The sequence below is a fragment of the Ascaphus truei genome, chromosome 10, assembly GCF_040206685.1.
Source record: "Ascaphus truei isolate aAscTru1 chromosome 10, aAscTru1.hap1, whole genome shotgun sequence".
NCBI lineage: Eukaryota > Metazoa > Chordata > Amphibia > Anura > Ascaphidae > Ascaphus > Ascaphus truei.
The window spans coordinates 20,799,850-20,815,720 of NC_134492.1; the positions used below are offsets into that span (position 1 = coordinate 20,799,850).

The following is a 15,871-nucleotide window of genomic DNA, read 5'->3' on the forward strand; positions in this document are numbered from 1 at the left end:
GTGCTCATGATAAGTATCATCTGGCTGCAACAATACATGTTACATTCACTGAGGACTCAGACTGGGGAGGGATTAGTATAGAGAAGAGAATGTGTGCTCACATAAGGAATAATAAAGAGAGGCCAGTTCCAGGCATTGATTGTACAAAGCAACTCATTATTTTATGTGTGAATATGTCAGGGGAGATTAGGTGGCTGTTCTATCACAGCCACCATCCCCTGGCAGGGGGAGGGGAGTGCAGGGGATGACACATAAGAGAGATGCTTCTGCAAGGAGAGAGGAGGAGGGAGTGCTCGCGATATTTGCCGGATATAAAGCACTTACAAGGCTGAGCTTGCTGCTCTCTGTCTGGACTCTCCTCTTGCACGGATTGAGGTGCCTGCGCTGTGTGAGTATCTCACCCGACCCCCCCTTTTTTTTTGGTCTCTGATCGCTCTCACCCTGTGACCATTCAACCCCACATGTCCCGTCCCATGCTTGGGGGTTACAAGGGGGGCCTGTGACTTCTCCGGGGGCTATTGCGTTCGGCAGTTCAGGGAAAGCCTTGAACCTGAGCACGTGAAGTGAGGAGGGCGCATTCTATCTCCCTCACAAAGGCATGTGCCCACAGCACCCTATACTATCCCCCACTCAGCACCCTATACCATCCCCCACTCAGCACCCTATACCATCCCCCACTCTCCCACACAGCACCCTATACCATCCCCCACACAGCTCCCTATACCACCCCATCCCCCACTCTCCCACACAGCACCCTATACCACCCCATCCTCCACTCTCCCACACAGCAACCTATACCACCCCACCCCCCACTCTCCCACACAGCACCCTATACCACCCCATCCCCCACTCTCCCACACAGCACCCTATACCACCCCATCCCCCACACAGCACCCTATACCACCCCATCCCCCACTCTCCCACAGCACCCTATACCACCCCATCCCCCACTCTCCCACACATCACCCTATACCACCCCATCCCCCACTCTCCCACACATCACCCTATACCACCCCATCCCCCACTCTCCCACACAGCACCCTATACCACCCCATCCCCCACTCTCCCACACAGCACCCTATACCACCCCATCCCCCACTCTCCCACACAGCACCCTATACCATCCCATCCCACACAGCACCCTATACCACCCCATCCCCCACTCTCCCACACAGCACCCTATACCATCCCCTACTCTCCCACACAGCACCCTATATCATCCCATCCCCCACACAGGCTTGTCCACACACATCGCCTCATCATTGCCTGTATTTTGTTCTCGGGACTTGCTTTGCACCTGCCTGGGTTGTAACTATCTTTCAGTTGCAGTATTTTATACTACAGAAGTTTATTTCGTTTGTGACTGTTTCCTTTGTGTTTATTTTTATTTAATTTTTTTTTAATTTGATCATTGTAATCCTTTATTGTACATATACCTCATGCTTCTTTAGTGAGTGGGAACGGGATATATACATCCTGTTACATCTTTATCATGAGCCTGAGAGGGAATTCGCTTGGCAGTACTTCAGACCCCTGCAAAATTGAATGACGTATTTGAGGCTCTTTACTCTCTCTGGGGATGGGTGAATTTCACCCCCTGGGCATCAGCCTCAGAAGTTGCATTGTGTGCTAATTCTCTTGTTCTCGATTATAGTATATTTAACCCTCTTAATGTAGGTGGAAATGCATAATATCCATAGGCAAAACATTCCATATGTGAAAAAGGAAGTGTTTTGTTTCAGTGGATTTCAAAATGTGTGAAAATACATGATTTGATGACTGATGAGCAATACTGACAATGCCAACTTCCCTTTTTTTTTTTTTTTTTTTTTTTTTTTTAACACCCCCTTCTTATAGGAGGGTGGGAGGATTTGTATTTAGTAAGACAAAGCCCTCTAAATGTTGACGTCACAGCTGTAGTGGCAGCTACAAATGCGAAAGCTGGAGGCATCTCTGCTCTGTGGGACTAGTGAGAAGGAAGCATGAGGGGGTGGTATTTAAATGCACCTTCTTGTTTAAAGTGCTATAAACCCCTGGTTGTACAGTATAGGCATAAACACATTTTTTTGTTGTTTAATTATGATTAGGGAAATATTCCTATCTAATTCTGTTTCCAGAGAGCTGCTCCCTGATTCTGAATAGGGTTTAAGGACCTGTATGACTGACATTAACCCATACTTGTAGAAAGGGTTAATTTAAAGCAAAATGTATTACAAACCGTGTCCCTAGTTTACAACACGTAACTTGGGTAAAGCGTTTTTTAAACAAAGTGTGTTTTAATGCATGGGTAGTAAGGAAATCATTTACAGTGTTGATTTAGCAATAGGAGGGGATTTGCCAAGTTGTACGTCTAGGAAACCATGTGGAGCCAGATATTTGTCTGCAGGAGTTATGAGCTAGAATTAGCTTCCCGAGATGAACATTTTTACTTGGGATGAAACTACAGATAAACAATTCCCCTTTTTGTGTTGGGTTAAGAAGAGTCTTGGCAAATGCATTTAACCTGCTGAAACGCTGCCTACAATATCTAAGTGCTATTGCTCAATCATCACTTTAATCGGCAGCACATAAGTGAATAATGCTGTTGCCAATAATGTATAAAACAATGTCTAGTAAGTTGGGCGCTAGATCAGACTGCAGAGAATTCCTTGCAATGTGGCACAGAATGGGTTGAAAACTGGGTCCTGTTTCTTTTTACAAGATATGTGGCAGATTAATTTATCTAATCCTTAAATTCAATACATTATGGTTTTGGTTATATTTATGATTTTTATTATAGAGCGGAGGAAGCTAATTGATTACAAACGCATAAATGGATAAATTCAGTTTGACCTTGAGTAATGTCAGTGTTATTTATTGTATCCCATTTGAATTTCTTCTTGCGGTATTGCCAGTGCACTGCTGTGTCATCATGAGATTCTGTCCAGTTCTGGGCTAAGTCATTTCCACAAATACGGGGCTGTTCTGAAACACTGAAGGATGAGTTTGAAAATAGCCTTGTGATGACCGAGTAAATTTGCCAATACTGTTCTACAGTGTACTATAGCACAGATGTGGGCAACCTATGTTTCAATGTAGCCACGGGTGTGGCGAATGGAGAAGTGAAAATCGCCACACCATGCTTTTCGTTTACTTGCGTCACTACAAATTTTAGCTCTGATTTATTTAATAATAAAAAAACATTTCAAGGTCGGGTCTAGACTCCAACTGAAGGCAGATGGGAGTATTGGATGGCTGTTGCGTCAATGACTTCAGAAAGCAGAAACCAGCACACGCTGTCAGGAAAAAGTTAATTTTACTGTGGGAGCTGGCACACTCAAATTTGCCACACTGTCATGACCGATTCGCCACTTGTGGCAACGGGGTTGCCCACCTCGGCTACAGAATGTGTAACTCATGCATAAAATACACGTGTGTTTTTTTAGGGCTTGTTTTATGAAAAGCAGGCACATGGAAAATGAATCTTGCAATGGGACAAAGTCAACTTTTGGTATACAGAAGTTAAAAGCTTTACGGGGTTTACAATGGACATTGCTCAGTTTCTTTTTGTTGGTTGGGAGAAATCTGTTGCACTGGGTGAAAGATTAAGGTACGATCATATCTTTCTGCTTGTGTGTTTTTGTTTTGTAGCGATCACTCGGTATTTGTTGCGATTTAAAGTGTAAAAAGTGCAGTTAACAAGCTGAATATGGGTGCTTAGAGGACTGTGTAATATGGGCTTTCTGCTTCTCATACTGTGGGTAGGGCATTCTTGGGATATTGTTCATTGTGGCTGCCCTTTGGAATGAAGACAAGCACTTGCTGATGCTTGCACTGTATGGAGGGAGCTTTGACCAGAAGTAAAAGTTAATTAATTACCTTAAGATATTTAGGTGTGCTACTTGCATTGACTGCAGAAATAATTTATAAGCCGACTCTTTACATTGGTGTCACTTTGCTTTTTGCCTGAGGCTTGCTCCAACAATGCTTTGCAAAATATTTTACACCCTCCTAAAAAAAAACAATTGCCTTGTTCCTTTCAGAGTTGTACAAAATAGTGTCAGTAATATGATTAAAAAAAACTATAGCATGAGAAACTTGAATAATAATACCTATTCTACTTTTTTATAACGGTGCATAATACATACCAATAAGGCACCAATGCATCAGGTAAATACAAGCGGTCTGACATCATGGAAAAAAGTCAGACCATGTTCCAGCTATAAAAAAAAAGCCCTTTATCAAGAGTGCATGATTGCTGAAATTTGTCCAGTAGGTCTGAAATATTTCACTGGGGAGTGGCAAGTTTTTTTAACAGGTGCCCAGCAGCTTTTGCGCACATGTCATCAAAGCTTGAGATTTGACAAACTGATAACAATTTATCTCTGTTAAACCAGCATGGAACAAACTTTACCCCATGTGAACTTGCTCTCCTCTGGTTCTGACAAATTAAAGCCAGTTGACTTGAAACTAGGTTTTGTTTACATTAGAAAAGAGGGTCCAAGTCGGAAACTGTATATTTAAGGTACATTCAAGGAACTTATCCAGTAAAAACACAGTATCAGCCCTTCAGATTGGTTTCTGTTCTCTGCACATGTTTTAGACTGTAAGTGATTTGGAGCAAGGACTCCTTTCTCCCACTGTCCTGGTACACTTATTCCATCTGTATTATATTTGCTGTATTGTAATGCCAATTGTAAACCGCTGTATACCTTGTTGGCGCGATCAAAATGTATTTACATTTTGCTCCCCATCTTGTGTTTTCTAAAGGAACAAGTCTGTTTGGCTAGCCTTTAGAGCTGCAGTTCAAGCAATATCCTATGGTGTGTTTTTTTTTTTTTTTTTTTTAATCCGTTCTGTACTATGAGAATACTTGTAGCATTTAAAAAAAATATTTTTTAGACATTTTTAATGTAATCTAATATAACAAAGTAGAGAGAAAAAAAAAAATTCTAACAGCTTTTGTTTCTATAGCAACCATTTACAAAGTCACATCCCCTTCCTCTTCTGAGACAGGCTCTGGCACACCTCTTTTGCCCTCTATAGCTGTGCACCAATTGTATCTAATGCCAGCCTGGCCACATGATCTTCCACACAGAACTTTGCATCTTGGGTAATCTTCTGAAGCCCTAACAGTAATATAAAGAACCCCCAAGCCGACTCTACAGTGACCGATTTTACAGGAGAACAGATCGATCGGTAACTTGGCTAATCACTTCTCAGTGTGCAGATTGTATTAATGCCGATATTGAATGGAAAAAATTAACGGCAGCTTGAACTGCAGCTTTAAATACCCCATAGCTATACATTTCTAGGTCTGTGATATACACAGAAATCTTATTCAAGATGCAGCAATTGACCTTGAAACGCATGTACTAGGTCCTTTTTTTTGTTTTTATATGTGCAAGAATCAAATTCAGCTTCGAAGCGGTCTTGAATTGTCCAATAATGGTTATTGTTTCATAGTTGGTCCGTTCAATGAAAGCATCCTGTTGGTTCTGATATCCAAATACGTAACTGTGCAATAATCAACATAAATATTCATCACTTAAAGTAGCCAACTTTACAGTTTTGTAGCGCCCCACTCCCTGCAGAATAATTAATTGGATTCTGCAATTCATTTACCAGCCTCCCTTATTGTTTAGTGAGTTTTTCAAAAATGAAAAGGTAACAAATGTACTGTAATTTTGGAAACTATTACTTGGAATGAGTTACCAGTCAATGCCTGGGATAGTTTTTTTTTTTTTTTTTTGAGGGGGGCAATTTTAATAAACACCATCACTTTCTAGATCACCTTTGTTCATAAAATTTCAAATATCTCTGCTTTGCTTCTTTGCTTTTTTTTAGTTGGCATATACTGATGTTTTATTTTTAGAGAATTTTTTTTTGTTACATTTATTTAATTTTACCTTCCTGCTTGTGCTAGGAGGACTTGGAAAATTATTACAAATCTGAACCGATTAATCCATTTACTGATGTTTTGTGTACTCTGTTATGTTTGGCACTTGTGGAAACACATACTTCAGTTTTTCTGGGAGGAATGAATATTAAATAATACACCTTCTTCTTCTTCTTCTTCTTCTTCTTCTTCTTCTTCTTCTTCTTCTTCTTCTTCTTCTTCTTCTTCTTCTTCTTCTTCTTCTTCTTCTTCTTCTTCTTCTTCTTCTTCTTCTTCTTCTTCTTCTTCTTCTTCTTCTTCTTCTTCTTCTTCTTCTTCTTCTTCTTCTTCTTCTTCTTCCTTTTTTTTTTTTTTTTTTTTTTAAAAATCATTTATTTTTCTTCCCCAGAACAATGTCTGCCGGAAATGCAAAAATCGGGAAGCTTGCGCCAGACTTCACCGCAAAGGCTGTGATGCCAGATGGCCAATTTAAGGACCTTAAACTCTCCGACTACAGAGGTTTGTCTAGTCCTGTTCAGATGATGCGAAATCAAAAATATATACTTTTTTTTTACTACAATAGTTTGTTTTTATTGTGTAACTCTCTATTTAAGCAGACGAGAGGTGCTACATCCAGTATGACAAATTATATAGTTAAATACGTATCTGTTTTTAAAGCGACCAATATTATGATGTGGTGCTGCACTTTTATTTCGGTTCCTGTCTTTGTCCCGGCTTTAAAATCGAACATAACGTCTTTCCAGCCTTTCCCCCATATGCCCTCCTAATCAGAAGAATATGTTGCTGTTCCATACACCTATCTTCCTTTAGGTGTATTGTATGTCTTTATTTATATAGCGCCATTAATACATGTGACCATCATATAGATAACAAATAATATAAATAACACAAAGGGGAGAAGTGCTTTAAACATGACAGTAACATTTTGGAAAGGGAGTCACTGCTCTGAAGAGCTTGCTATCTAATTGGTTGGTAGGAAGGACGTATAGAGACAACAGGTGGACATTCTGGTAAGCACATCTTCAAGGGGCCAAGGTTTATGTATACAGTGTAAAACTATCACTCATAGAGCTACTCGTATGCTTCCTTTAAGCAGGTGTGTTTTTTGAGTTGGGTCTTAAAGGTTGATAGAGAGGTGTACACTTGGATAGCTGTGTTTTTTGTTTATTTATTTTTTATGTTCCCCCAAATTTACACTTTTTTTTTTTTCCCCCTTCTGCCTGCACGTACAGGAAAGTATGTTGTGTTCTTCTTCTATCCCCTGGATTTTACTTTCGTTTGTCCCACGGAGATCATAGCCTTCAGTGACAGTGCTGACGACTTCAGGAAAATTAACTGTGAGATTATTGCAGCATCGGTGGACTCCCATTTCTGCCACTTGGCTTGGTATGTTTCCACCCCATTCTTTCCTCAATCCCCTCCACATGACAACCTCAAAGTGTGCAGGGTTAAGCTGGGTAGATGACTGAACCTGAATTTTGTATTTTTTATATTGATTCTTTGTTGTGGACATTTTTATTGTTGACAAGACTTCAGGAAGAGACATGAGTTCCTCACTACTCTCCAGGCGTTATATAATGACTGACTGTTATAAAATAACACTATTAAAAAAAAAAAAATGCACATGTAGACCATCACTACTATTTAATTACAAAGTTGCATTGCCACTTTGTTTTTTAAAGAAAATGTATTTTTTTTTAAAATTTCTTATTTTGAGACTTTGTATTTGCAGAGCTTATATATTCTAAATCTTCAAGTGCTTTGCATAATCAACAAGTTTGGAGTACTGTAAAATGCATGGACTGTAATAACTTATTTACCATAGATCTGCAAATAAAGCAATGTATCACAAGTATTCATTTCTTTTGCTCCATTATTTACAAATCTAAAGTGTGTGTGTGTTTATATTATAGGACGAACACTACCCGTAAGGACGGTGGTTTGGGTGCTATGAAGATACCTCTAGTGGCAGACACTCAACGCACAATCTCACAAGATTATGGGGTTCTCAAGGAGGATGAAGGTATCGCCTTCAGGTAACTATCAAAGGCTGGTGGTCCTATTGTGTGCTGCTCATTTCATACCAATTTGGGGTTTTAAAAAGCATATATAGGTTAGTTTGTCTTTTTAATACTTCTTACTTTGCTCTTCATTGGGTATATTGTTTCAATCTTGACCTGCAACTGTTTTCCTAAACACTCTGCATAGATACCAACCATATACAAACTGTCTACTCTTTAAGATTGGTTAGAAAAGTTGTATTCTCTTGCATTTTATGGCAGTGTGGGGGAGTGCGCTGGATGACAACCAAAATGGTACGCCAAAGCAAAACATATGATGTATTAGCTTGCATTATTGTGCTCTTATTCCCATACTGTGAGATCTACTACATAAATGCCTCCATTGTTCCTATTTGATCACACCAGGGGATTATCCCATCAGAAGATCACTTAATCTGATAGGCCTTTTCATTCTTGGCTTCCATGTGAGTGTATTGTAGTAAAAATTCCACTCATTTTATTAGCATTTAGAATTGCACCATGTCTTTCCTCTGTCTCCCATTTTGTTTATAATTCTGTGCACCCCACATTGTGAGACGATTCAACAAGGAGATCTAAGAGTTAATTTGGGGTTTGACTGAATTTTAACATTTGTCACAGTGCACCATGTTTGGTCAAGATTTTTTTTTTGCACTTTTGCACTAAGTGATTTTAGGAGCGCCCTGTACATATTTGTTTCTTTTCTCTTGACTGGTTTGCCCCTTTACCTGACCTCGATCCTTAGCCATGTAATAATTCTGTGAATAATAATAATAATTTCTGCAGCTTTGTGATCAAATTAAGGTTCATAGTTTGGGTGGCCAACTTCAGTCCTCAAGGGCCACCAACAGGTCAGGTCTTAAGGATATCCCTAACCTGTTGGTGACCCTTCAAGACTGGAGATGGCCACCCCTGGTTTAGATTCCAAAGAATCTATACCAATCCCCTACATTCTTGGGTGCTGTTAAATGCTTGAAATATTGACGGATGCCAAGCCTAAAATGCTTTCCTGTTTCTTTGGCAGAGGTCTGTTCATTATCGATGATAAGGGAATCCTCCGTCAGATCACCATTAATGACCTGCCCGTTGGACGCTCTGTAGAAGAGACACTACGACTTGTACAGGCTTTCCAGCACACCGACGTGTATGGAGAAGGTGAGAATTCTGTCATGGGACTTGGGGCGATTTCAGCCTAATGGGTCCGGGTTGGGCATTTGGTTAAGGGAGAGAATAATTGCTGTAGATTTTATTTTAGATTCTATAGCGAAGATAGAACAACCATATTTACAATACATTATAAAATCTCAGCAAATTCCCTGCCGATTGTGTGGCTGTTCATAGTCTAGTTCAGGCCGGCACAACACGCGGCCCGCCGGCACTCACTGTGCGGCCCACGGCGGCGGCTCTCCTCCTCCCTCCCCCGAGTCCGCTCTCCCTCTCCGCCACCTGCCGAGCCCGCTCTCCCCCTCCTCCCCTCCAGCCCGCTCAAGACTGCACGCTCTTGCAGTGCGGCACTTCCGATGCCCGCTGCTTGCGATCGCGCGCAGTCCTGCCTGCTCTCTCCATGATCTGAGGTGCAGGGGAGGGGGGGAGATGTGATGGGTGAGGTGCAGGGGGGGGAGATGTGAGGGGTGAGGTGCAGGGGTGTGGTGTGTGGTGCTGGGGGAGATATGAGGATGATTTTTCTTTTTCCTTGGAGCCGTTTGGCCCTTCTCACTTTACGAGTTGTGCAGGCCTGATCTAGTTCATATTCTATACAATTCAGAATGTGCTGTTTCAGTCTGGTCTCGATATATAAATATGTATGTGTATGTCAAGGGCATTTGGCTTGTGACATATATGTATTCTTGGAAACATTTTATATTTAATCACTGTATATAATCCATTTTACCAAACTACTTTTTGATTTGTAGACCATATTATTCAAAATTAACTTCTGAAGAGAAGTCCTGCCATAGTTTAAAACTATTCAAAGATTTTTCACACCCATATTCTGCAGAAGAAATTGGTGCATAAGTGCACATTCATAGAAATCCTTCAGCAACATGTACAGACATTTAAAAAAAAATAAGTGAAGGTTGTCTCAGGGAAGATGGAGTTGCAGTAGTTTTAGATGGTATAAACATGTACATTTTTATCTAAAATATCATGAGACCATACTCGCAATAAGTACATTCTTTAAAACTGCCGTTAGAGCAATATCCTACATAGTACATCCTTGTAGCATTTAAAAAATACTTTTTTGTATTATAATGTAACAAGCTTTTTAAAAAAAAAAAATGAGTCCTACCATCTCTAGCAGTGCACCAATTGTATCTAGTGACTGCCTGGTCATGATCTTCCCCACAGAACTTTGCATCTTGGGTTCTCTTCTGCTGCACTAACAGAAAATTTTAGTGAATCCCTGAGCCGAATCTTCACCCCCTCAATCAGCAACTTGGCTAATCACTTATCAGTGTATAGATTTTATTGATCCCCATATTGAATGGGGAAAAAGTTTTGAAACAGCAGCTTGAACTCCTGCTTTTTAAAGGCAATGTTGCGTGAAACCCAAGTCAGACTTACCACAATGTCATCGCCTTTGTGACTGCTAGCGTCTCACGTTACGGTGCTGTCCGATAACAGGGAACGCATCTCTTGCCTCGGACAAACTCAATGCGTTTCACTACAACGCAGCTTCACTCTTGAGGAAGTTGTTGAATCCACTGCCCAAGGTGAGAATGAGGGAGACTCATTCCCGGACTACACTTACCGAAAGCACAGACCAGACAGTCGCATGAGACGCTAGCAGTCAGAGGCGGTGAGATGATGGTGGGTCTACGATCCAGTTTTCCTTGATCATCGTTTAAAACATTTAAAGGGCATTTTTGTACTTGTGAGATTATTATAGAAATAATGTACATATTTATACTATTGCATCTATTTTCCCCGAGACTACCTTCACTTCTCAGACACAGGAATTGCCACCGTTCGGGATTTGCTTTTTTCAATTGATAAAATTTGAGTAGATTTCGCCAGAAGATGTAACAAGACTCTGCTTAAATGAGTTCAGATAATTAATTAAAGGCTTTGGTGCCCAATAACGTGCAGTTTTTCTCCCCCCTCTAACAGTTTAATAAACATTTGTTACTCTTGGTATATATATTTTTATTTATTACACCATATGCAATGGTAACTGGCACTGCACCTCCCCGTCGCTGCTTTCCTTTGAAACTTTTGCTGTCCTTTATTTCAGTCTGCCCCGCCGGATGGAAACCAGGTAGTGACACCATCAAGCCCGATATCAAGAAGAGCAAAGAGTACTTCGCCAAGCAAAAATGAAGACTGTAAATGAAGCCCATCATAAATGGTCTTGGCCAGTGTCGTTTTTTTGTATTTAAGAAGTATTTTAGTGAACAGTGTTTTACAAAACCTGTTAGCTGGATAGATTGTGATGCAGGGTCCTGTAACTCTAACTTGCCCCAGACTCGCACTGTAAGTCAGTCTTGGCTACTTACATCACCTGTGCCTAGGTCTAAATACAGTGGTTGACAACAAGAAGTGATCTGTTTGTGTAGTAACAATCCTCACTGCCTTTACTTCTTTAAATATTTTGTAACTATTAAAATTATGTGGAATAGGAAATGTTTGGGTTTCTGAACTATCTGGCTTTTGTTTGGGTCTGAGTTATCAGGTGATGGGTAGCACAGGTCATGTGAAGTGCAAATGATCCCAGTTGGTTTATTTTATGAAAGCAGCAATCCCCACCTACACTTTTTTATTTATTTTTAAAATAAATATAGCTTTTGTCCATATGGTGGGATGATACACGACTGGGCAGTTAATTTAGAGTTATTCCCTCTTTCAGAGGGGTCAAGCACATATAATCAGTTTTAAATCCTGTTCAACATACCTCTTCTAAGGCAGGGGGGGCGCAATTTTTTTTTTCTGCACCCCCACTGCCGGCAGTCACCTCACCCCACACACCCCCCACTTGCCTCGGCTCCGGCATCATGACGTCACGTTACCTGGCGGCGTCATTTGACACGGCGACGCGTGTTGAGCCAAGGCAAGTAAAGGTTTACAGAGGCCCTGCAGCTCCCCCGGCACTTAAAATTAAGTGCCTTCGGGAAGCGCATGGGGCCTCTGTAAACCGCGTGCCCCCCGCAGGCAGTCTCGCGCTCCCCAGTTTGCGCACCGCTGTTCTAAAGGAAAGGGGTTGATGGAAATATGGATAGACATTAGCAGTGGAGAAAGGTAAAAAGAAAATGTTTGTAGGGATATGCTATGAACCACCAAATATCTGCGTTTGAGGAAGCCAAAATACTTTTGCAAAGGGAGAGCAGGTAGGGGAGTAAAGGAAGAGGCAGTCCTTTCTGACAAAAGAATTTAAATGCCTAACACAGTGTTTCCCAAATGAAGTTCCGTGGAACCTTGGGGTTCCACGGTGCAGTCCCAGGGGTTCCATCATGGCTCTCCTCCACCCCCCCCTCTCCCTCATAGCGGCTGTGGAGAGGGTGAGCAGCCACGAAGAGACAAACTGTTTGCTACACTAAGGCTCATGCGGGAAGCCCCGGCTCTGCACGCTGCTCGATCAGGAAAGATGCCGCTGGCTGACCCGTGGCAAAAGCTGCCGGTGAAGGAAGTGGAGAGCGAGGTGCATGAGGAGGGAGGGTGGCGGTTACAGCTCGCAGGAGAGCAGTGACAGGAGGAGGGCGCATGGGATATCTACTTATAAGGAAAGTGTAAGTGTGTGTGTGTGTGTCAGCATTTCCCAAATGGGGTTCCCTGAGGTCTTTTAAAAATGTATTGGGACAGTGGGGGACTTTAAAAAATAAATAAAAAAAACTAGCGTTCTGTGAGGTAAAATTAAGTGTTTTGCAAAAAAATAAAACACTGAAAAATTGCAGCAGCCAGGAGGGACGGAGACACCACGCCACTGCGGGCTCCCTTCCTCCCCCCTACCCCATAATAATAAACACAGAATCTGATGCTATTATCATATGAGTGAAACCTTATCCTTTTTTTTTTTTTTTATTCCCTGACGGGCACGTATACAGGGCAGCTGCATTTATTTATGACACATGAAAGAGGACAAAACGTGTAGTTTTCCCCCCCTGGAAAAATTTAACTTTCAATTTAAAGTTATTTGATCTTGAACCAAGAGAATTTTTCGCCTGCGGCAGATATCTTTCTTTTTTTTATTTTTTATGTGCTATGCTAAAAATATTTAAGGGGTTCCATTCTGTTGTACAAAATATAAAAGGGTTCCACTAAATTTAATTGGGAAACACTGGCCTAACACATCTTAATAATAACGCAATAAAAAGGCAATTAAATTCAAACGCTGTTTCAGATTTCTTATAGCATATGGAGACAAATCAGACTTCCATCGGGCAAACATCCCAATAAACGTGACATTTCAGGCCCACATAGCCTTTCATCAGGTGGTAGGGCCTGAAACGTTGCATTTTATTGGGATGTTTGCCTGATGCCTGGTCGGTAAAGGTAATTATTTATCACGATGGAAGGCTTGTGATTTTTCTCCATATGCAGTAAGATCTGAAACAGTGAGTCTGTACATTTGTAGTGTACAGTTGTTTTTTTGTTTTTTTTCCTCTCCCCTTCTGGTTTGTTTGAAAGCATGGTTATGCTTCTTGGGGAACATGCACCCTACACAAATTATTTTATGTATGTGGATTCACGAAGGGTAGACAAGATGATTCGTTCAGTGTAGCGCGCATGCAGCCCCGGACATCTAAGTGCATCACAGACCTGTTATTGCTCGATCTCGTGTGGCCGAACGCCACTTGTCCCTCTAAGAAGTTGGACGACCAAGGAGGAGTAACTGCTAACCTCCTGCAACAGGAAGAAGCCACAGCATATCAATGAGCAAGCAATTGGTTAACTGGGGAAGAAGTGTATAGACGGCTTGATAAAATTATAGTTGATACAGCACCTGGCCGTGATGGCGTACACCCAAGGGTTCTAAAGGAGCCAAGTTCGGTAATGGCCAACTGTTAATTAATATTCAAGGACTCCATTTCCACAGGCTCAGTACCATAAGATTGGCGTAAAGAGGGTGCTGGATCACAACTGGGGAATTGCAGACCTGTAAGACTGACATCAATAATGGGGAAGTTATTTGAAGGTTTACTATGATTTTCAGGAATACGTGTAGGATAACAAAATTATTATTAGTAGTATAGATTTATGAAAGATGCGTTGTACCAAACTAACCTTATTAGTTTATTTAGTTTATTTGAGGAGGTACGTATGAATTTAGACCAGGGTAATGAAGTTGATATGGTCTATGTCAGGCCTGCACAACTCCAGTCCTTGAAGGCCGCAAACAGGCCAGATTTTCAGGATATCCCTACTTCAGCACAGCTGACTCAATATGACAGAGCCACTAATTGAGCCAGCTGTGCTGAAGTAGGGATATCCTGAAAACCTGGCCTGTTTGCGGCCCTCGAGGACTGGAGTCGTGCAGGCCTGGTCTACGTAGATTTTACAAAGGCTATGTGATTCGGTGTCACACAAGGTTAGTGTACAAAATAAAGCAAATTGATCTTGGTTACAATATTTGAACCTGGATAGAGAAGTGGTTGAAGGATACAGAGTTGTCATAAATGGAACCTTTTCCAAGTTGGGGGTAAAGTTGTCAGTGAAGTACATCAATGTTTGGTACTGGGACCACTACTTTTTAACTTGTTTATTAATGAACGTGAGGTTGGCATAATGAGCAAAGTCTACAGCTTTGCTGATAACACAAAATTGTGTACGGTAGTAGAATCAAAGCTGGATGTAATTTCTCTTCCGAAGGACTTGGATAGACTGGAAACTTGGGCTGGTAAATAGCAGGTTATGCATTTGTGAAGTCAGAATAAACGGGATTTACAAATTACATGGGGCAAAATTAGGTCAATCCTTGATGGAGAACGATTTAGGAGTGCTTGTAGACAGCAGGCTTGGCAATAGTCCCCAATGTCAATCAGTAGCTGCAAAGGTAAATAATATCTTATTTTGCATTAAATCGGGTAGTATGAATGGAAGTGTAATTATGCCACTGTATGAAGTATTATTATATACCCTTTTATATTATATACACCACACCTTGAATATGGAGAACATTTTTGGGGACAACACCATAAAAAATACATTAGACGACAGACAAGCCACCAAATTAATATATGGGATGGAACATCTGACTTGGGAAAGGCTAGCTAAATTAGATTTGTTTACATTAGAAAAGAGATATAACTACTCTATATACAGTATTTGGGGTCAATACAAGGAGCTTTCGAAAGAACTGTTCATCAGGGCAGTATAAACGACACGGGTCATCTCTTAAGGTTGGAGGAAAGCAGATGTCATCAGCAACAAACTAAAGGGTTATTTACAGTAAGGGCAGTTAAAATGTGGCATTCATTACCCATGGAGTCTGTTATGGCAGATACAATCTTCAAAAAAAAGGAACATGTTTTTAGAAAGGAAATGTATACAGGGATATACCAAATAAGTAAACATGGGAAGGATGTTGATCCAGGGAAAAATCTGATTGCCATTATTGGAGTCAGGAAGGAAGGTAATTTTCCCCTTATGTGACAGCATTGGAAGATGTCACTGGGGTTTTTGTTTGTCTTCCTCTTGATCAAAATACCGTAAATACAAATATAGGATAAGTATCTGTCATCCAAATTTAACATAGGTTGAACTTGATGGACATAACGTCTTGTCAACCTCATCTACAGTACTATAACAATGTAACATTTACAGGATTACCACCATTCGGTCCTCCACAGCTCCATGGATCCTCTGGTTCCCTAAAATATTTACTGCTGCTGTTTCATCAATATTTAAACCTGGCCATCCAATAGGAAGCCACAAGGCCTTTCCTCCGATGTTGCAGATTCCTCTGCCTGCGGGACCATGAGAGATGGCGGCTTTTTTGGGGGGGGGGGGCCCGAAGGGG

General features: G+C 41.1%; 1 protein-coding gene across 1 annotated transcript; it reads left to right on the plus strand.

Annotated features, from left to right (window-relative positions):
* Window positions 1-230: 230 nt before the first annotated feature.
* On the plus strand, window positions 231-11,541 carry PRDX1 (peroxiredoxin 1). Its single transcript, XM_075616132.1, has 6 exons — window positions 231-388; window positions 6,267-6,376; window positions 7,111-7,264; window positions 7,792-7,914; window positions 8,942-9,072; window positions 11,153-11,541. The coding sequence occupies exons 2-6, from the start codon at window positions 6,271-6,273 to the stop codon at window positions 11,236-11,238; spliced, it is 600 nt and encodes a 199-aa protein (XP_075472247.1). The 5' UTR covers window positions 231-388; window positions 6,267-6,270; the 3' UTR covers window positions 11,239-11,541.
* Window positions 11,542-15,871: the final 4,330 nt, after the last annotated feature.

What these genes read in the sequence shown, in the direction of transcription:
- PRDX1 (XM_075616132.1), top strand. Translation starts at nt 6,271, where the DNA reads ATGTCTGCCGGAAATGCAAAAATCGGGAAGCTTGCGCCAGACTTCACC. An exon ending in TAAACTCTCCGACTACAGAG is followed by an intron (nt 6,377 to 7,110) that starts GTTTGTCTAGTC and finishes CTGCACGTACAG; the next exon opens with GAAAGTATGTTGTGTTCTTC. An exon ending in GATGAAGGTATCGCCTTCAG is followed by an intron (nt 7,915 to 8,941) that starts GTAACTATCAAA and finishes TTTCTTTGGCAG; the next exon opens with AGGTCTGTTCATTATCGATG.